Here is a 22,413-nt window from a genome sequence, read left to right on the forward strand (position 1 = left end):
CCACGTACTGCAAAAAAAAAAAAAAAAAAAAAAAACACAACATATATTCTCCTGCAACGGGACATGGGTTCCATGTTTCGATTACCATGTCTGAGCTGGATTTAGAGCATCTGTCATGTGTTTCAATTTATATCACCACTAGGAGTTCTCATCAATAAGCCCTCCTTACCATTTCACACAGAGCTCACTTCATCAGACCCAACAGTGGAACTGTCATGTTTATTTCCATTAGGTGCTGGAAAATTGAGGGCGTTTGATAAATCCCAATTTAATTCGAAGTCCCATATATACGGCAGGTCCTCATCTACCAGAAATCACCACCACAGACACGTCATCGCAACATCACGCGACTCTGCCATCAGTCAGGACTCATGTCAAACACACCGCTCCTTACAACCTGAATTGCTGACCCCAGGCTCTTTGGAAACCTCCCTGTTCTTGGTGAGGTCTGGTTGCCTGCACTAAGAGATATACAGGCTGTCCTAGTTCAAAGATCACTCAGTGGGGGGCAGAAACTTCCAAGGACCCAGACACTTCCTGGGAGGAAACCAAATCGCACTGGTGCCTTCAGGGCACCGGAGCTGGTTCTTTCCAACACTCCCAGGAAGATCACAGCCAAGAGCCGGGGCAAGCAGAATTACGTAGAAAACTTCTCCCCACAAAAAACCTGACCAACAAAACTAGCCCAGGCTGCAAACTGCCACGGTAGTCCATACGAGTGCCTGTTCTATTTTATTTTAAATAAAGTATGCAACATTTTCCTACCTCCATAGACCCCAGCTGAGTTTCACATTCATGATGTCTGCCCTATCTTCATGAGCCTGTATTGCTACTTCTTTCTGACCTTTAACTACTATTTTTTCCCGCAACTAAACTTCTTTGAAAAGGAACTCTATGTTAATACTATAAATCATAGTTTCTCCACCATGGCACTATCAACACTTTGGACCAGGTCATTCTTTGTTGCGGGGCTGGTCTGTGCCCTGTAGGATGTTAAGCAGCATCCTTGGTCTCTTCCCACTAACTGCCAGTAGCAGCCCCCTCCTCAGTCATGATAACCAAAAAAGTTTCCAGATATTGCCAAATATCCCTGCAGGGAAGGGGAACAAAATCATCACTCTGGTTGAGAACCTGTGCCATAAATTAAAAAATGGTATCTTTTTAAAAGTACACATTCAAATACTCATTTAATAATTAATACTTCACCTGAAACCATCTTGCGTTACCCACTCAGGGAGCAAGTCCCTAAGCCGGGACGCAGGCAGCACCACGGTGGAGTCAGGGCCCATGTCTGACCCCCGGTCTCGCCACGTCTTGCCCAGGGCACGTTCCTTAACCGTCTGAGCCTCAGTTTCCTCACTGGTCTAATGGCGACAAGGACAGCACAGGCATCCCGGGGGATAAGGGACATCACATTTTGGCTTTTAGCACAGACAACACCAGCATGGAACAAATGTTAACCAGTGGTGTAATTATTTTTATAATCAAAGGTTTTCTTTAGAGCTTGAAAGTTCCAAAGAGGTGCCCAAAGGAGTGGGGTTTGCCCAAAAGGAGTGGGGTGGCTGGAGCTTAGCACCCTTGACTCTGGCTCAGAGCAAAACAGCAGCCCTAAGTCGCTGACCAACACAGTCCATTCCTAGCTCAGGGGCAGGACAAAGGCCAGCCAGGGGCCAGTTCTGGCCTGGAGACTGTACTTTCCTGATCCCTAAACTGGACTGTCTCTTTAGCTGACCCCGAGAAGGCAGTCAACAAGCTTTCGGTGAATGAGTGTTTACATAACGGGGTTCTGAGCACGATTGAATCTGAAAAAGGAGCCCTGATTTAAGGAAAGAAAAATGAAAAATCCCAGCACTGAGTGATGAGTTTGTAGACAATGCCCACCCTGAAATGCTTTTGCTGGGGCATGCCACATGCCATCCCGAGAACATTTTACTGCATCAATAGGCATCTGAGAGTGCCTACACCACATCTGGGCTGTGCCTCCTGAGGGATGGACCATGGCTACTGCCTGCCTGATCTCTGTATGCGTCTGAGTCGGCCCCTTCTTCTAGAGAAGCATTCCCCTCTTCTCCTTCCCAGCAAGTTAATACTAAAGCTACTACTCACAGCACTTGAAAAGATGTTATCAAACATCAAGCCTTTTTGAGATGCTGGTAAAAATATAACACAGTTTGTAACTTTAAACGTTAGCGCTTTTTTCAAAGAGACTAAATATTGATTTAAAGAATTGTTTTTAACGCGAAGAAAAAATAAATGTGGAACAGATTTAAACAAATGTACATCCACAGTCTTTCAAAGAAGTCACCACTAACATTAAAATGATGGTGATTTCGTGTAAAAAATAAACACCAAGCTGGAGGAGGCAGATGGAGAAAAGGCTGAGATGGATGGAAGCAAAGGGAGACCTTGGGGGTCGTGGACAACGTAGGGTTTTCGCGTTTTACCCTCAAGTTACTCACATCTTTAATTAACCAGTGGGTACGCACGTCTCTGCTTAAACCGGGGGTTGGCAAATGACAGCTCACCGATCAGATGAGGTCCACTGCCTGTTTTTGTTTCACCAGAACCCAATCACATCCGCCCATTCGTGTAGTGTCTCTGGCTGCTTGCGTGCTACCTGGCAGAGATGCATAGTTTCAGCAAAGACCTGTGGTTCACAAAGCTGAAAATGTCTGCTCTCTCTGGCTGTTTGCAGAAGAAGTTTGCCAATCTCGGGCTTAACCGATCTCCACCACTACACTCAACCTGGAATTGCCTGGAACTGCCTGCAACTCAAAAGGAGACCCCTTTTGGCTTTGGGAAGGAGTGGGTGTTCCCATGGAGATGAAGGCGACAAGGGAGATGCTCTGATTCAGCAGTGCTGGGGACAGAGCGGAGTTCCTGGAGGTCATTTTTAAAGCCAGCTCACTGGGGACCACAGTCTCCACAGGCTCTTCAATGTCCAAGGATGACTGCAGAAGAAAGACCTACGAGGGGCCTCCTCATAAGTCACCAGTGCCATCACGTGGCCCTCGGGCTGCAGAAAGCTCCTCCTTCCTTGTCACCGACAAGGCACTAAGGGCTATTCCTATCCCCACTTTACAGACAGACTCTGGGCAAAGACTGGCCTGAGGACCCTGCGTGAATAAAGGGCAGAGTCTACTGTAGGGATCTGACTCCAGAGCGACCCTGCCAAGATGGCAGACACTCAGATGCCTGCAGCGTTGAAACTTGAGACCAGCACGCCCCGTACCTGGAGGTGGAAATACCCCAGGTTTACCACCTGTTTCTTCTCCCCTTTCCTTGGACTCTGGAACTTGACTCCCATTGCAATGACTCATTTCTGCTTACCTGGACTACGCCCCAGGTCCCCACCCTCACCAGTCTCTCAAGGTATCAACACTCCCAACCCAAGCTCTTAGCAAGCCACACTTTTCAGGCGTGTGGACAAAAAAATGTTGAAGAGGAGCAGGCTGGGAATGCAACTTGCCAGAGCCTCTAGTCCAGAGGCCAAACCACTCAAGCTTGACAAGCAATTCCAGGTCCACCGCTTGTCTTTGGAGAAACCACAGTGGTCCGAGTCACCATTGCCATCACCTCCTAACTCCCTGTGTCCGTTCTTGCCTCCCCAGGTGACCACACAGAGGCCCACATGACCTTCTGAGAAGGTTAATCAGATGAGTAATTCTCTTGCTGAAATCCATCACTGCTTTTCCATACCAGTTAGAATCGAATCCTCAGCATGGCTGATGAGCCCCTTCCTGATCTGAGCTCTGCTTGTCTGTGAACTCATCCTGTATCCTTCACCTTGGTGGTCTAGACACACTGGCCCTCTGATGGCTCCTTGACTGATCCTAATTAGTTCTCACTTTAGGGTCTCTGGACCTGCCGCTCCTCCTGCAGCCTAGAACGCTCTTTCATGGATCATGGCATAGCTAACTCCTTCTCACCACCTGGGTCTCCATTCAAATGCCATCCCTTGACCTGTCCCCGACTCCAGCACTTGACGTTATGCATTTGTTTACTGCAATATACTCAAGCTTGTCCATTAGAACATAAACCCCAGGAGAGCAAGGCCTGACTAGATCTAGAGTCTCCTTCCAATACCTAGTCCAGTGCCTGGAACACAGTGGGTACTCTATAAATATTTCTTCAATATCTTCAAATGCAAGAAATGCAACTTTTTCACAGCAAATTCCTAGAGGGAATGTCACTGCTCACGCAGGAATAGCTTCAAACGGCTTCACAAGTGGCTCGATATTTCCTCCACTCAATTCCCTGGAGGGCCACTCTGCACTTTTCCCTAAAACCAGGACAAAGTGAGCAACGCCCATAGCAAACCCACACTTCAAAAAATGAGTCCATACCAGCTTTAAGGAGGAACGTAATTCAAAACATGAAAATTTATTCTAAGTTGTATCTTAACATACGAGGTCTCAGCTTTAGATGAATTTTAATGTTTACAAGTGCAAAAGCAAATAAATATTTACCAGTTGCTTTTTTTTTTTTTTGCACTCTTATAACTCCACAACAGCTTAGATGCAAAAAAAATTGTTGCTAAACATCTTGTAGTCTGGCAAAAGAAAGAATTTCTTATTAAGAAAACCCCTCACAACAATAACAACCCCTCACGCTCAGGGCTCCCTTGTAGAAACTATCAGGATGGTTCATTAAGATTTGAGAGTGGACTTCCCTGGTGGCGCAGTGGTTAAGAATCCGCCTGCCAATGCAGGGGTCATGGGTTCGATCCTCGGTCCGGGAAGATCCCACATGCCGTGGAGCAGCTAAGCCCGTGTGCCACAACTACTGAGCCTGTGCTCTAGAGCCCTTCAGCCACAACTACTGAGCCCGTGTTCCACAACTACTGAAGGCCACGCGCCTAGAGTCCGTGCTCTGCTACAACAGAAGCCACAATGAGAAGCCCACACACTGCAACGAAGAGTAGCCCCTGCTCACTGCAACCAGAGAGAGCCCGCACACAGCAATGAAGAAATGAAGACCCAAAGTGGCCATAAATAAATAAATAAAATGAAAAAAAAAAGAAAAGAAAAGAAAAGAAAAGAAAAAGATTTGAGCATATGACAGAGTCACAAAGTTGCCCTCGGTCAGCGTGGTGGGAATCACATCCTCCCCGTGGAGGCTAGACCAGCCATGCCCTGGTCTTATCATCCAGAAACTGGCTAATTCACAGAGCAAATGGGGCTCTGAGAGCGAGAGCCCTGTTTCTCGGGCTGGGATCATGGGCTAATACCAGCTCTCCCCATCCCCACGCTTTCAGTTTTAATGGAAATGTCACTTCCCCAGAGTGGCCTTTCTTAATTCAAAAAGCTCCCTGCCCTCTTCCTGATTATTTTCTTTGACAACACCCTGTTTATTTCCTCTATTATTTACCGTACACAGTCTCCGGCGTTAGTTAGCTCGTTTCCTGGCTTTTCAGCGAACTTGCTTGCTTGCTTTTTAACATTCCTGCTTCCTGATTTCCCGGCGTGCGCCCTGGCGAGCTGCCGCCACCACTGTCTTCTCCTTTACGCTGTAAACTTCAAGCAGCAGGGACCGTGCTCACCAGGGTTAGCACCCAGCCCAGCGCCTGGCACCAAACGGGCAGTCCATAAACACAGGTGCTGAATAAATGAATAAGGAATGAAATCTTGAAGGATAAACTTCTTAAGATCGATGTCTTTTTTATTCATTTACTTCAGGGCCTGGTTGAAGTGCTTGGAGTTATTCTGAGGCAAGTCGATTTTACCAGGAACCAAGTATCAAGGCAAGACTTAGTCCAGCAACGATAAGAGAGTAGGTGACTCTTATTAGAATAAAATAGAAAGACACACACACACACATTTTTATACCAGAGACACACACAATTCCAGTAATATTAAGCACTCTCTGGATCCTTATCCCCTGCCCGCAATTATTTTTTAAAGGGTAGGACTGTTCACAGCAGCTTGGAGGCTCAAGTGAGGAGTGGACCACTTACCTGGATTAACAGTGATAAATTTGCTATCTTCAGAAAATCGGTCCCCTGGGGACACAGGCTTCTTAGACGGTGTCTCAGGCCTCTTGGGATCATTCTCTTCGTGATGCTCCTCTGTGACTGTGGGGGGCACTTGGGTGAGGGTGACGGAGCGGGGGTCCAGGGTGTCCTCGGGCCGGGCGGTGGGGACGGCAGTGCGGCCCCGCGCACGCCCGGCTGGAGTCTGATGCGCACCATCCGGGGCAGCTGTGCCGGGAGCCGAGGGGGCGGGGCTGGGCTCAGCGCGGTTCCGCGCCTGCGCGGCGTGGGTCACCCCGTTCCTCTCCTTCTTCTCGGGGTCCTTCTCGCCCTCCTCCTCGTGCTCCCGTTCCCCGTCCTCGTTCTCACTCTTCTCGTCCTTGTCCCCCTCCTCGGCACCCTCGCTGTCCTTGGTGGGCGCCGAATCACCGTCGGGGCCCGGAGAGGCCAAGGCCTCAGGGGTGGCCGGGACGGGTCTGCCGGCCTGTTTGCTGGCCGCGGCGGCCGTGGGCAGGCGTGTGGGCCACACGGTGCTGGGGAAGGAGGAGATGCCGCCGCCGCTGAAGCCCAGGCCGGCGAGGAGCGTGCTGGTGACCACCGAGGCCACCGTCGCCTGGCTGCCGCTGGATGACGGGCCCATCCCAGTTGCCATGGAAACAAACGAGAAGGGGATGCCAGAGGATGTCCAGGTGGAAGACCCCGAGCTGATGGGGGCCATGTCGGCCGAAGAGGCGGGAGATGCTGTGGGCTTGAAAGGGTCACGGAGGAGGTTGGGGGAAGGGACAGAGGAAGACAAAGCAGAGTGTCAGTCATCAGGATTGGGGACAAGGCCCTGGGTATGACCCTCCAAGGGTTTTACTCATCTTTTACTTTCCTCATGGGGTTTCCTAAGGCATGGTGCCAAAACTGACAGTAGGTGATCCACGGATGACCATCTCTGCTCTTAAAAATTTTTACCATTACTTAAAAATTGTAACCAGCACATCAACCCCAACTTTTCACTGATAGGGCTCAGGAGGAGGCTAAGTGACAAAACAATAAGCATTCACGTTGTTTGAAAGACAAACATCAAATAAGCAATAAATTGGCAGCATCAGATTGCCACCTGTTGCTGGGATGACACTGCAAGAAGCAGGAGCCCTTGGTTTTTTAGCTATGGGTGGCTCTTGTGGAGAATACACAGCCCTTGTCTAGAAACGCTCCCCAGGATCTGGGTTCCACATCTTCAGGTGAGGAAGTGGATGGACACAGGGACAGTGGCCCGCCCACGTCTGCAGTGTCAGGTTCAGAAGCAGCGGCCAGTGCTCTACACTGAAGGCTCTGGGAGCTGTTTTACAGCTGGCAAACCCCGAGCCAGGCGCTGTACAGCCGCCGTACCTTCCAGAGTCTCCGGATTTATCTACAGCAAAATCTATGCTCACGTAGATGACAACAATAAGAATTCTATTTAACAAGTACCAACTGTGTGTTGGGGCTTCCCAAGCTACCCTGGAGACACACATGATCATCACCCCATTTTACAGGTGAGGACAACGAGGTGCAGAGAGGTTAAGGGGTAGAGGTGGCTGCCCGTGCCCAAACCTCAGCTCATTCTTCCCACCATACTAAACTGGGGCTCAGGGGTGAGATTTTATTTGTACATGGTATCTTAGGAAAATAAGATGTGTTGCTCTGAGTTATTAGTTTAATTTTAGTTCTTGAAACCTGATGTGCAGAATCCAGAATTTCATCCCATCATTTATACAGTTCAAATATAATACAGCCAGAACAACTCAGATTTCATCACTGTATCATCAAGTTTCAGTTTGAAAAGTTTGTAGTTTAAGGACAACCAAGTTAGCAAATGCCGAGTTCTGAAGTTGGTTAATGAAATGCCAGGTGCCACATAAGATAAGGCACTGCAGACAGAGCAGTCAGACAGCCTGGGCTTGAGTCCACGATCCCTCACCTGCTTTCTGGGAGATGCTGGGCACTTTACTTAACTCACCGAGCCTCGGTTTCCTCATCCATAAAATGGGAGTAATAGTAACACAAATCTCATGGGATGCTGTGAGGATTAAATAAAATAATAATCTGTGCCTGAAACCCGGGAAAAGTTGAATAAATTTTAGGCTCTTATTGTTATCACCAAAGCTGCAATTAATATTGGGATTATTAGTTGCACTAGAAAGGGGAAAACTTAGATACTGAGGCTCCAGAAATGTGCAAATGTAACTCGGCAAATGACAACCATTCTTTTTTTTTTTTTTCCTTTCTTTTTTTTTTAAAGCCGCACTGCATGGCTTGTGGGATCTCAGTTCCCCAACCAGGGATCACACCCGGGCCCCTGAGTGAAAGCACCGAGTCCTAACTACAGGACTGCCAGGGAATTCCCAAATGACAACCTTTCAATTTCAGCATGTCTACTCCTTTGCACTCTTACGTCCTATGCTCCCACAAATAATAAATAATTTAAAATACGGAGAAGTTTTATCTTGACAAAAATTATAACAGTACAACACTACTGGTTTAACGCTGTCGCACAGCTTGTTTTTATAATGCATTGAATTATAGGAGTGAATAATGTAATTTATTCAGTATTTTAACCGTTTCACATGAAGCATTTAGACAACATCATACTGCCACCTCGTGGTGACAGTTTTAACTGCACGCAAATTACCAATCAGACGTGACAAAGCAATTACATTCTCTACTTACCACTCCTGTTTTGACAATTCTGGTCCCTTGGAATATTCGAGTGGTATTAGCTGAGAAACAAAGAAATTACACTGTAAACAATATAACTTTGTTGTTTCGACAAAACTGCACTTACCTACACAAATCTGAAATACATAAAATTTTTATGTCATAAAATAAATATTCCTCTTTAGATTTTTTTTCCAACCATCAAAAAATGTAAAACCCTTCTTAGTTTGTGAGTCATTAAAAAACATGTAGAGGGTCACGTTTGGCCTGTGGGCCACAGTTTGCAGACTCTTGTCTTAAGCTATTAGTTTACAACTTTAAGAAGTTTTAATCATTTTTCTATTTTATTAGTAAGGTAAAACTTACATACTCTAAAATGCACAAATCTTAAGTGTAGAGTCCAATTAATTTTTACCTCTGTAAACACCGGTGTAACTCCCCCTCCTCCCATATTAAGATATGGACATTCTCCGGCACCCCAGCAGGTTTGCATGTGCACCCATCCAGGCAATACCCTCATGACCTTTCCCTAAGGTCGCCACCACTCTGACCTCTGTCAGCGTTTTGTCTATTTTTGAACTTCTTATAAATGAAATTGTATTATCCCATTGTTCTTTTCTATTGTCTTTTTGGTTATAGTTTCTTATATTATCCTTTCAGTGACTATAATATGCATCCTCAACTTTTTACAGTTTACCTTAAACTAGGACTTTTATCTCTCCTTAAAAATATAATAACTGTACAGTAATTTATTTGCCCAACTCACTTTTTGTGTACTGTCATATAGTTTATTTCTATCAATACTTAAGTTTTAAAACCTCGTAACACATCACCACTGTTGCTTTAAACGGTCAAATTCTTTTTAAAAAATATTTATTTATTTTATTCATTTTTTTGGCTGCGTCGGGTCTTTGTTGCCGCACGGGGGATCTTCGTTGAGGCATGTGGGATCTTTCGTTGCAGCATGCGGGCTCCAGGGCACGTGGGCTCTGTAGTCTGCGTGTGAAGCGCGGGCTTAGTTGCCCCGCGGCATGTGAGATCTTAGTTCCCCGACCAGGGATCAAACCCGAGTCCTCTGCATTGGAAGGCGGATTCTCTACTACTGGACCACGAGGGATGTCCCTCAAATTCTTTTATATTAGCCACAGATTACTCCTCTGGTGTTCTTTCCTTCTTTCAGTTCTGTTCACCCATGTGTTATTATTAACTACACAAAATGTTTCACTGTGGTAAAATACACATAACCTAAAACTTACCATCTTAAACACTTTTTTAAGTGTACAGTTCAGTTGTGCTAAATTCTTGTGCCACAGATCTCCAGAATGTTTCCATCTTGCAAAACTGCAACTGTGTACCCATTAAACAAGTCTCAGTTTCCTCCTGCCCCCCCCCAGCCCCCCCGCAACCGTCCTTCTACTTTCTGTAAGTTTTAGTACTCCATACATCTCATGTAAGTGGAGTCATATATATTTACTTGTCTTTTTGTAACTGGCTTATTTCACTTAGCATAATGTCTTCAAGATTCATCCATGCTGTCCCATGTGTCAGAATTTCCTTCCTTTTTAAGGCCAAATAATATTCTGCTGTATGTATGTACCATATTTTGTTTACCCATTCATTGTTGATGGACATCTAGATTGCGTCCACCTGTTCTCTATTGTGAATAATGCTAAACAGTATAACTTAAAAAATATATCAGACTACTTCTTTGTGCTGATCTCAAAAACAATAGTCTTACATAAACTAAACGTTTGCTTCCTATACATACAAGGCACTGAAAAATTAGCAAAAAGCTGCTGAATTGCCAAAGAAATAACATTTGTACCTGCTGGAGTTTTTATCTAAACTAGAAGTGGGGCAAGTACCCGACATATTTTTTTAATTTGCCCTGCAAGCTTTTTGGAAAAAACAAAACAAAAAAAAAAGAATTTGCTGCCAACACTGTACACAGCAACTTTTACCTAAAAATCCCAATTTCCTGCTCATCCCTGAAAAATCACAATATTTGGCAAAACTGAGCTCACCTTCCTGCAGGGCAACATTTGGTCGGGGCTGAGTGTCTGTCACCCCTTTTCGAAGGGCACATTCTGCAATTTCCCACTGACGGCCCTCGCCGCATTTGTATGCGTTCCCTGCCTGGCCCCGGGGCAACTGCATTTGCGACCCCCAACTTAACGATACATTCACTTCGCTCAGCTGGAAAGTGAAATGGGTGAAGAGACAAATGTGGAGAACAGACTGATCTAGATGTCAATACAACCAGGTCAAATGAGGTAGCCTAGGAAGCAAACAGTTCTTGCCTGGCACTAAATATAACCTCCCACCATCAGTGAGTTGCTTCGGGATGGATATTGTACTGCCTCAGACAGGTATACACACCTCCCTTTGTTAAGACAGGCAGAAAGCCCCCTAAGAGACCTGCTTTCCCTGTCCTTTACAAAGGCCTTAATTTAAGGCCAACAAACTGGCCACTCCATCAACATGCCCGCTTTTCATTGATCTTGAACAATTTCCACTGGGGTCAGTTCTAGCCGTGGTGACTACGAAGTTTCTACGAGAGCTTTCAGATCAGGAGTCCACCGGTCTGGTGGACTTCAGGGACGGGGGAAAAAAATGAGACCTGCATCCCCACTAAGCTGTCACGGAGATGCAGCTTTTCCTTGCACGAGGAACGCAAGCTCCAAATCTCAGCCGCATTTTAATAGGATCGTCCTATGACTCTGTGATTGAAATGGAAATATTTTCCTACTGCCTTAGAGTTGTTGGAGCTATTTCGGAGTATCATTTGTGTTCATCACTACTCAGAAATCACCGTCGCTAACAGACCCACCGCGTGTCATTTAATACTTTCACAAAAGAAGCGCACAGATGACTATGTTCCCAATTTCTTTGTTTAAAATATTTTGACAATTGTATTTGAGCATAATTGGTTTCCTTTCCTATGTATTTTACTTATTTATTTTAAACCATTCTGAGAGAGGATCTGTTGGCTTGGCCAGGCTGCCTAATGAGTCTGTGGCTCAAAGGAAAAGCTGAAGAGCCCCTAGTTTCCATGACTGTTGAGAATTGCAAAAAAGGCTTTTGGACACTTAGTAATCAGTCTTTTTAGCCATTTGTTGAAGACCGGGGATACAGGGTAATATTTATGCTTTAGGGGTGGTCTGTTGTTGTGTACAAATGACTGGGCTTTGGAATAAGAAATCGGACTCTGCTTAGTAGCCAAGTGATTTTTCGCAAGTTACTCAACTGCTCAGGACATCATTTCCCCCTCCGTATAACACCTGCATTACAAGTTGCCACGAGGTCAAATGAAATAACCTATGGGCAAATGCTCTGTAACAGGGAACCACTCTACAGATAATGATTACCATTATTATCATATTTACTAAAGTAAGGTAAACATAACTTATTTATTATGTTATACAGGACATAAATATTGCTTTATTTACTATAATAATGTAAATATTCCACAGGGCTTCCTCATGCACCCAAACCAGAGGTAAACTTTATCACTGGGAAACCTAATTATTCTGAACAAAGGTGTCCATGAAATTCCCTAAGTTAATTTCCTTCCCTTTTAAAACTTCAGTCCTAAGAGTTGACCAGTTTTGTACACCGGCCTCTACTGCTCATAAACTCCTACCTGGCTCACCAGAAAAGGCATGCTAGCTTACCTGAAGATCTCGTTTTTCCACTGCCCACTGCTGCAGGGAAGATGCTAAGGCCATTGTGTGCCCCTTTGTCAACATGCAGGGACAAACACCAATACAGAAAACGAGCAAACGCACGTCCACCCCTGAGCAGAGACAGTCTGCAGACAAAGGAGACACTGGCCATTTTCAACAAGTCACCGGGATCAGACATTTTAGATATTCCGTGCGTGGAATTTACAGCTGACAAGGCCTTTTTGAATCGCATTACATTACAAACATTTAATTTTTCAAAGTCCGTGCAGAAGCCAACGAACTCAGGGGCCTATTAATCAAGAAAGGCGATTCTGCAGATTCCAGGCTCCTAGCTGGAGTGCATGGAAGGCCTAATTATGATTTATGTGCCGAAAGATCCAGGGTTCCACTCTGGCTTCCCGTGCTCTCTCCCCTGGGCTGGCATAGACCTGGCCTTGGCTTTCGGACCCTCCTCAACACAGGCAGATGGGCCAATACATTCAGGGCAAAGGTAGACATGGTGAGTGTGATTTATTTGTGAGAAAAAATACAGCCATGCTAATTTCAATTAGTTTAAGTGGAAGGATGAGATAATGGGAACATTAGCAAAGAATATTTCAATACTAGATGCAAAATTGCAAAGCTAGAAGGGATCTTCGGAGGGACTCTCAGCTGACGGGCTTCTTATCCTGGGTTCATCATTTATTATTTTTTATATTAAACCTCATACTTAGGGGGTATTTATAGTTGGTACCAGGCACTGTGCTAATTAGCTAACATGCGTCACCCCCTGGCACTCTACAAGGACCCTGTGAGGTCGGTACTCTCAACGACTGCCACTTTTGGACTGTGAAATTGCAGCTTAGAGAAGCTAGTCAACATTCTCAGAGTTGCAGAAACACTAAGTGGCAGCCAGGACTCAACCTTGGGGCCCTCATGTCAGGGCCCTGGCTCTAAGCCAGCTCTTCTCAATCTGTAATGTGCACGCCTGGTACCTGAGCCATCTGGTTAAAATTCAGATTCCCGGGCCCCACCCTCTGAGATTCTGAGACAATGAGTCTGAGAGGGGCCCATGAATGTGCATTTCTCACGGGATTCCAGACAATGAAGCTGATCCACAGCCTGCAGGTTTTATGGGACCCCTAAAGCTGTAATACGCAAAATTCTGGCATTTTTCTAGAGAAAGTGTCCAAAGTCTTCATCAGATACATGACTCGCAAAAGTTAAGAATCACTGGCCTGGTGTGTAGGTGTCTCGGAAACTGAGGATTCAGGAAGTAAAGAACCTTACCAGGGAGGGCATCAGACCGGCAGAGCAAAGCCCAATGCCCTGGTTGCGACCTCCATGCTGGTCTTCGTGCCCCTCACCCAAACCAGGTCTGCAAACTACGGCCCACCGGCTGGCTGCCAATTTTTGTCAGTAAAGTTTTATTGGAACCAGGCCTGGGATTAGGTCGGGGCAAGTAAGACATAGTGGATCCTGTCTTTATGCAAAATTTCGATATTTTGTTCAAGAACCTTTTGCATTGATTTTGCTTTTAAAAAAATATTCCATTGAAATACAGTGTATCTTGATGACAGAGTTTTTAAGAGCTCCTTTGAATTCGGCACCAAAGTGAATGCTTCTCTAGCCTTGCCCTAGTGCTGGTCTGAAACTTTCCACTAGACCCTAAATCAGCTAACTGAATCATGTTAGAAATTCAAAGACGATATTCCTCCACACGACTAGGAGGTGATTCTGTGATCTGACACAGTATTAGACAAATACTTGGTTCCCCACAGTTGGAAAATAACAGTAATTAAAAAAATAATCAGGGCTTCCCTGGTGGCCCAGTGGTTGAGAATCTGCCTGCCAATGCAGGGACACGGGTTCGGACCCTGGTCTGGGAAGATCCCACATGCCGTGGAGCCGCTGGGCCCATGAGCCACAACTACTGAGCCTGTGCGTCTGGAGCCTGTGCTCCGCAACAAGAGAGGCCGCGGTAGTGAGAGGCCCGCGCACCGCGATGAAGAGTGGCCCCCGCTCGCCACAACTAGAGAAAGCCCTCGCACAGAAACGAAGACCCAACACAGCCAAAAATAAAAAGTAAATAAATAAATTTTAAAAAAATAATCAACACTTCATTCTTCTTCCCCTCTTCTGGCCTGTGAAACCCCCAACCAAAAAGATGGGCCTAAATTCCCCAGGCTTTTCAGGTGTTATTGCAAACACTGATGCTTAGGCCAGGTTCCTATTCTTGTGTCCAAGCACCTGAACAGGAAAAAAGACAAAGCCCAAGGGAGAAGGGACCCGGGGGATGCAGGGCAGACAGGAAGGGCAGCTCCTCACCTTGGAAGAGCATGGTCTGGCTGAAGTCACTCCTCATGTCATTACGACACACGGCCTGGACCCGGAACAGGTAAAGGCTGTCAGGTGAGACAGGGCTAATGGTGGCTTTCTGCAGGGGAGGAAAGAACAGGCAGTGACCTGGTTTTGAAGGCCAGAGCACACTTTACATTTGAAAGCCAAACCTAAAAGAATGTTAAGTGTTGCCTGTAGGTTTCTGGGTACCAAGGCAAAGCAGGACAAACATGATGTTTCCTCACTGACCAAAGGCTCACCTTGAAAAGAATGAGCTTTCAGAGATAACCTCACCTGGGAATCTGTTTTCGACGTGGAAATGTGTAGGGTGAGAGAACAAAAAGTCGTCTTGGCTCAGATACTTGACTCGGGCTTGGAACGTCCCTTCAGCCCTCTTTATACTCACAAGGCTGGGACTTTTATCAAAACGACTCTACCTTATAAACGATAATGATTTACCCTAGACAGCCTCTAGAATTATCAGGTGTACTGAATTTCCAGGGCCATGCAGAGATTAGCGCAGCCACAACAAAATATCTCTGTGTGTCTGTTTCTTTGCAGTTTAAAGGCATTGTTGTACCTTGACCTTGGATGATATGGGGCACGATGCTAGAAGAACACCTGACTAGAGGTCAGAGGACAGGAGATCTACCTGTGTCACACCACTCACCAGCTGTGTGATTCTGAGTCAGTTGCTCAATGTCTTTTGGCCTCTGCTCCCTTCAACTGTTAAATGGAGAGAGTAATATTTCCCTCACAGGGTTCTTGTGAGTGCTGTACAACAAAGGCTAGGCAAGCCTTGTTCGTAGGTAGTCCACACCACAAAATGGAAAGTACACCCCCAGTCTAACACAGGGGTGGCAAGCGACAGCCCACAGCCCAAATCCGGCCCGCTGTCTGTTTTTTGTAAATAAAGTTTTATTGGCAAACAGCCACGCCCATTCATTTACCTGTTGCTATGGCAGCTTTCACCCTTTGACGGCAGAGTTGAGTAGCTGCCCACAGAGGCCATATATCCCTTAAAGCCTAAAATCTTAACTGTCTGACCCTTTCTAGAAAAAAGTTTCCCAACCCCTGGTCCAACATTACGAGCCAAATCCAGACCCCCATTCCTCAAAGCTTTATTCCAAGAGTCTTTTAAAAATCAGAAAATGGAAAATACCTAAAAAGCCGGCAGGCCTTGCTTCCTGAAGAAACAAACAACAAAAGCAACTGATTTTCAAAGACTCCCTAATGGATGAAATGTCTTGTCATTGCATTGTGGGCCAAGTCCAGAAAGCAGCTCTGGGAGCTTAACCATTGAGTGGGTTTTCCCCAGTGTACTACTGAAAACCTCTGAAGAGGCATTAAAATGTTACTGTGGCCACACCTGCTATCTGTTGCCTAGCAGATGGATTCCTGGTGAGAGGAGGAGGTTGGGGTCAAGTTATTTCACTTTCAGCCTCATTTCTCTCTTTTGGAAAAAGGAGGCAGTAACACCTGTCCCACAGGTTGGCAGTGAGGGCGTGAGAGAGAGAGAGAGAGAGATGGATGCTGGAGAATGCCGGGAAAATGTTCAGTATGACTTTTAGGTTTCTGGGCCACAAGAACCCTAAGTTGGAGGATAGCTTTGCTGCCACTAAGTCAGCACTCTCAACTTCCTGAGGAATTAATTAATTTTGTGTGTCCCCAAAGAAAATAACCACCCCTAGAAATTCTTATAAAAAAAGAACTTGCTGTCAAAGCATGTTTTTCTCTACAGCTCTCTCTTTCTCTGAAACTCACTTATGCCTCATTCCCTAAACCTCCAACCCCGTCTTCTGTTCAGAGCAATACCTTCGCTCCATCTATGCAGGGATTTATTATAATTCACTCCAAGCCGGTTATCTATTAATCTCTGCATGTTTAATTATTTTCCACTTAGAATAAGAAACCGAATAAGCGCCTAGATAGTTTCTGCTGATTAATGCAAGCCACCTTAGTTCAGAAAGAGAAACATCCCTCACGGACTTCCAGTCGTGACAAGAGAAAGGTTAAAACACATCATAACCTTGGGTGCCTTTCAATAGATTCCTCTCCGATTTCATGAAGCTCATCATTCCCTAATGTGACCCAGATAACAATGTCTAGTGGGGAAATTGAAAACATAAATGGAAATGAAGTAAAAGAATCTTCATCTAAAGGAGTAGGAAAAGTATTATTCTATAAGTGATTGAATGAGCCCTGGGGACTCTGTACGGGGAGGAAAAAAAGTGCTAACAGTCATTAAGAATCCCACTCAGTGCTATTACATTTTCCATGTGCCTATACAATTATGGGCTTCATTATCCCAAAGACTTCTTTTGATTAACAATAAACGCCAGGCTTTCAAACCCAAATGTGTCACTTTGAGTTTCTGTGCAAAGATGTAAAGACCAGTGCTTGCTGGAGTGATTGCTTTTCCAGGGGAAGAAGATGGCTTCTGCAAACATCTGTTCTGAAGGGCCTTGGTGGGGACTGGTCACTAACTGGTTATGCACATTTAAGAGGAGCAGCTGTATTGGGCATGTGTAGCTCAAAGTGAGGTCAGGTATTACAGCGTCGGAGAGTCTGAGAGCAGTGGCTAAAAATTCGGTGGTCACTGGGGTCTAGCAGGTCGGAATGTATGAGGCAGATGAAGTGTAACAGAAGGGGGTGGTGGAGACTTCGGAAAGCTGCATGGTGTGGGGGACAGCAGAGGGGTGGGGAGGAGGATGGGGGCGACAGCTGCAATAATAATAATAGCCAGTACTGACACAGTGCTTGCTCTGTGCTAGGCCCTGCTCTACAACTGTAGAACTCACTTAACATTTACAGCAACACTATCAGATGACAAGGGCTTCGTGGAGGCTTTCGGATTTTTTTTTTTTTTTTTTTTTTTTTACATAATGAAAGAAAAAGCAGTCAGTTTTGAAGGGCCCAGTTACGAAGAAATTAACTCTTTTCCTGGTGGTGTAGCCATCAAGTATAAAGGCGGAATGGAGCCCGGGCAGGCTCTGGTCCCCCGTTCGCCCCGGTGGCACCCGCCCTCAGCAGGCAGCGTAGGGCTGGGAAGCCACAGGTAAAAGCACGCCAAAGAGATGCGCAGGGGCCCCTCTCATTGCTACAGACACCCCGACTCGGAACAGGGAGGTTTTACCAAGTCCTTGTCGCTGTCCTTTGTGAACGTCTTCTCCTTCTCGTCCTCGTTCTTGGTCCAGCTGTAGGAGATCATGTAGTTCATGATGGGGGGGTGGTAGATGGTCTCCGGCTGATTCCAGGACACCTGCAGGGCTGTCTGGTTCAGGGGCTGCACCTTCATGTGGATGGGCGGAGAGCTGCAGACTGAAGACACACGGCCAAGCTCAGGGCCTCCTGGCACTACATGCATACACGCCCCGTGTTCCTCAAGACCGCAACCTCGAAAGGTTGACACAGCAGGACGGGGAACACCCACGCCGCCATCGCTTGGATCCACCGGCAGCTAACATTTTGCCACACCTGTTCTCCCTCCCCGCTTCTCTTTCTACACACACACACACACACACACGCACACGCACACGCACACACGCTTTCCTGCTGTGTCACTGAAAGCAAGTTGCAGACATTCTGAACTTCACTCCTTAAACTCGGGTCTGTATCTCCTAAGAATAAGGACATTCTCCTCTATAATGGCAATGTCTGTGTGCCCCCCAAATTCATGTGTTGAAACCTAATGCCCAATGGGATGGTGTAAGGGGGTCGAGCTTGGGGAGACAATTAGATCACGGCGGTGGAGCCCTCATGAGTGGGATTAATGTCCTCATAAGACGCCCCAGAGAGCTCCCTCACCCCTTCTGCCACGTGAGGACATAGTGAGAAGACGGCTGTCTGTGAACCAGGGAGCAAGTCCTCACCAGACAGTGAGTCTACCAGCACCTTGATCTTAGACCTCCCAGCCTCCAGAACGGTGAGAAATAAATTTCTGTTGTTTGTAAGACACCCAGTCTATGCTATTTGTTACAGCAGCCCAAGCTGACTACGGTCATACCTAAGAAAATAGACACTAACTTGATATTATCTGACATTTACATCATCCCTATTCAAATTTCCCCAACTGTCTCCAAAAGATTCTTTATATAACCCTTTCCCCGCCCCCGTGACGTGTCACATTCAGTGTTATAAGGCTTTAACCTCTTTTGATCTAGCATTCTCCTCTGGCTTCTTCTTCCACAATGAATTTTTTTAGAAGCCAGGCCACCTGACATGCGGAATGTCCCAACTAACTAAAACTGTAGATGACATTTTATTGTAAACAGATCAGAGTGTAAACAAATACAATGCAAAATGAGACTTTAAATAATTTTAAAGCAAAGGCACAAAAAACCAGGACGACTTTCTCTGGACCAGCAGGACTCTGTGTAACTATCCTGATGCAGGGCAAAGGAAAAGTCAGGCTAATTCCCCTGTTTATTCCTTGGGGCCGGCAGGTTTGAAGGAACGTGGTGGCTCTATATCTATCTACTAACAAACCCATTTAAGGGCTGAGAGTATCAAGTCAGCCAAGCGACATTTTGGCCCTCCAAATGTGCTCTTTCCCAGTGGCCTTGGTTCCTGCCCGCACAGGGCTTCCATTCTGAAGCAGGGTTTCTCAACCTCAGCACCACTGGCCTCTTGGGCCAGAAGATTCTTTGCTCTTGGGGGCTGTCATGTGCACTGTAGGATGTTTAGCGACATCCTGGGCCTCTACCCACTAGATGCCGGTAGCACTCCCCCCAAGTTAAAACAACCAAAAATGTCCCCAGGTATCGCCAAATGTCCCTGGGGGGCCAAACACCCCTGAGAACTACAGGTCTAAAGGGGGAGATGGGAATTCATCAAAGGATGACACGTGTGCAGCTACTATCACACACCAGGATGGGGTGGGTGGAGGGCAGGAGAGGAACGCTGTATTTTCCAAGCACTTTCTAGGGAGACTTGATTCATGCTACAGGGTCCAGGGAAGACTCTTTAGAGGCAGGTGCATCCAACTGAGAACTGCGTGGAGATTCACTACGTGGGGGTCAGGGGAAGAGGGGAGGCCGGCCAAGGGACCTCAGCAGGGAGAAGGCCTGAGGGGCCCAAAGGAAGGCAGTGGGGCTGGATCAAGGGAGGCCAGTGGAGCGGGAAGCCCCGCAGGCCCAGATGAAGATTCTGGCCTTTACCCTACAGCACTCGGAAGCCACGGGAAGGATGTGAACCAGAGAACGACGCAGGCAGGTGTGCACTTTACAAAGCTCCCTGGAGCTTCGGCTGAGCAAAGAAGAACCCAGAGGGGCTAAGAGAGGAGCAGAGAGGCCTGTCAGGAGGTGCTGCAGACGGCTGGGTGCTTGTCCACCTAGGAGAGAACAGGAGAACAGCAGGTTCTAGAGCAGATAGAGGCAAAGCCTGGCGATGCGCTGGACAAGGAGAGGCATGAGGGCGAGGGACGCAGTGAGGACGACACTGGGGTTTGGGGGGCAGGAGGGGAGCAGCCCTGGAGGAGACGGGCCAGGGGACGTGGGGCTTGGTTCTGGCTTCTCCCAGGAGCCCATCTACGAGCCAAGCAGCCCACCACGAGCCAGAGTCCCCTATTTGCTCCTCAAGAGCCCCAAGCCCAAGGCAGCCCTGGGGAGGATGGCTTTCCTGCCAGAGAAGCAGGGACCCAGCTCTAAGGAGCTGGCTGACGGAGAAAAGCGGAGATTGGTTTTGACAGGGAGGCATCCTTTTGCTCTTCGACTGCCAAACTCTGCTTCGGTCGGACAGATTTGCTTTGTGCAACTGAGACAAGAAGGAAGGGATAAATTAATGAGGCATCCCTACTGCCCTGCAGAACCCCGGGAGGCATTTCGCTGCCTGCTGCGCAAATGCCACCAGAGCAGGGACATCAAAGAAAGAATGTGATGTTAAGGCTCCCAGAGACAGGGGGTGAAATGACAGAGTGCTGACACTAGGTGGCGCTCACATACCATTTTAAAATACCCTTAACGTCTAAGTGGTTTACGGTTTCTCAAGAGGGCGGGGCTGGGAAGGGGGAGGAATCAGGCAAAGATCTACACTCCCATCTTTCCAAGTACCAATAATGAACCAAGGAGATTTATATACTCGGAAGCTCGTGTCCTTCCAATGATGACATGTCAGATTTTCTGACTTCTACAGCTTTTCTCGCCTCCCCCTATGTTTTTACTTATCTCCTTCATTCTGAAGCCATCACTCCCCTGCTCCAATTAGGGGTGAGCCGTACGCACGTATCTCTTAACAGTTACATCATAACCACACAAATAATCCTATCACCCACATGCGGATGCAACCATTCTTCTTATTTATTCTTTGAAATAAAAATAGCTGGCTTTTTCTTTGCTCATTAAGATGATTCACATTAATGTTTTTAAAAAGAATCCAAGTCATCCAAAAAAGTCAGGAAGTTTTAAAAAAATCACCCGAAATCCCAGTATCCAGAGACAACCACTGTTAACTTTCTGGGGATCCAACGTCTTCATGCATGTGTAAAAACACATACATGCAATCTGATGTAAATGGGATACAACGCATTATGGCCCTGTGAGTGAATTTGTTGTTCTTGCTGTATTTTACTAAGTCACGGATATATTGCCTTGTCAAGAAGAGCTTGGTAATACTGTTCTGAATGAAAGTACAGAATCCCACTGTCTCATTGGACTAGAAAATATTGGTTTAGGCTCACAAAGGAGGACGGCCTGGCCTCACTCTAACAGGACCACCTTTTTTTGGGGCCACGCTGTGCAGCATGCGGGATCTTAGTTCCCTGACCGGGGATCGAACCGTGCCCCCTGCAGGGGGAGGGTACAGTCTTCACCACTGGACCGCCTGCCGGGGCGGGGGTGGGGAATTCCGTAACTGAGCGGCCTCCAAAGATCCACACTTGTCTGAGGCTACACATGGGAGCACTGGGCCAGAGGCTTGTAGGCTGAGGTTCGCCCAGCTCGGCCTAAGGGCAGGGCAGGGCAGGTGGAAGAGAAAATTCCCTTCTGTTCTTCACCTCCCTGAGAGGCCAGATTTGGAGGAAGCATTTGCAGATTACAAGGAGGACCCAGAACGGGGGCTGGCACACTTGTTCTGGAAAGCGCCGGACAGTAAGTGTGCTTGGCTTTGCCGGCCATATGGTCTCTGTCACAACTACGCACGCAGCTCTGCCTAAGAAGCACAGAAGCAGCTGAGGTCATCCGGACGTGAGGGGCGTGGCTCTGCTGCAAGGAAACTGGTTATGGACCCTGCACCGCCATTTCATACCATTTTCATGTGGCATGAAACTTTCTTCTTTTCATTTTTTTCAACTTTTTAACGTAGAAACTCCACTCTCAGCTCCTGGCTGTGCAGAAGGTGCTGATGGGAGAGTTTTGGCCCGTGGATCAGTGGTTTGGTGATTCCAGACGTAGAAGCTAAAGGGAGGCCAAACCTTTGTTTGAAACACGTTTACCGACTGCATTTGTGTTGTTTGTGCCGTATTCTGCCCCTCACACAGCCTGAGAGGCGCTCTCTCCCCTGCAGAGCTGAGATCTTCCTGCGCTCAGTACTACGGGGCGTGATACTGTTGACCTCATGGACTGTCTGTAATGAGCGATCACACTCCCCTACTAGAATGTAAGCTCCACGAGGCTGCACACTTTCTGTCTTGTTTGCTACACTGTCCTCGGTACTAAATCAGAGCCTAGCACGCAGTGGGCTCCCTGTAAATTTGGGCTGAACGAATGGTGTGCTGAGTGGACGGAATCGACCCCTTGGTCTTGCCCTGGCCCACAG

At 46.9% G+C, this 22,413-nt stretch overlaps 1 protein-coding gene across 4 annotated transcripts in view; it reads right to left on the bottom strand.

The window, feature by feature from the left end:
- Positions 1 to 22,413, bottom strand: part of PTPRG (protein tyrosine phosphatase receptor type G) — a 761,444-nt gene that overhangs the window by 103,907 nt on the left and 635,124 nt on the right. For all 4 annotated transcript variants that reach the window (XM_024124118.3, XM_024124116.3, XM_024124115.3 and 1 more), the window contains 4 exons: positions 17,798 to 17,982; positions 14,650 to 14,758; positions 8,669 to 8,718; positions 5,957 to 6,719 (listed from right to left, as the gene is read on the bottom strand). In XM_024124118.3, coding sequence (XP_023979886.1) covers positions 5,957 to 6,719; positions 8,669 to 8,718; positions 14,650 to 14,758; positions 17,798 to 17,982 — 1,107 coding nt within the window. The remainder of the gene's footprint in view (positions 1 to 5,956; positions 6,720 to 8,668; positions 8,719 to 14,649; positions 14,759 to 17,797; positions 17,983 to 22,413) is intronic.

Source organism: Physeter macrocephalus, chromosome 18, assembly GCF_002837175.3.
Source record: "Physeter macrocephalus isolate SW-GA chromosome 18, ASM283717v5, whole genome shotgun sequence".
Lineage (NCBI taxonomy): Eukaryota > Metazoa > Chordata > Mammalia > Artiodactyla > Physeteridae > Physeter > Physeter macrocephalus.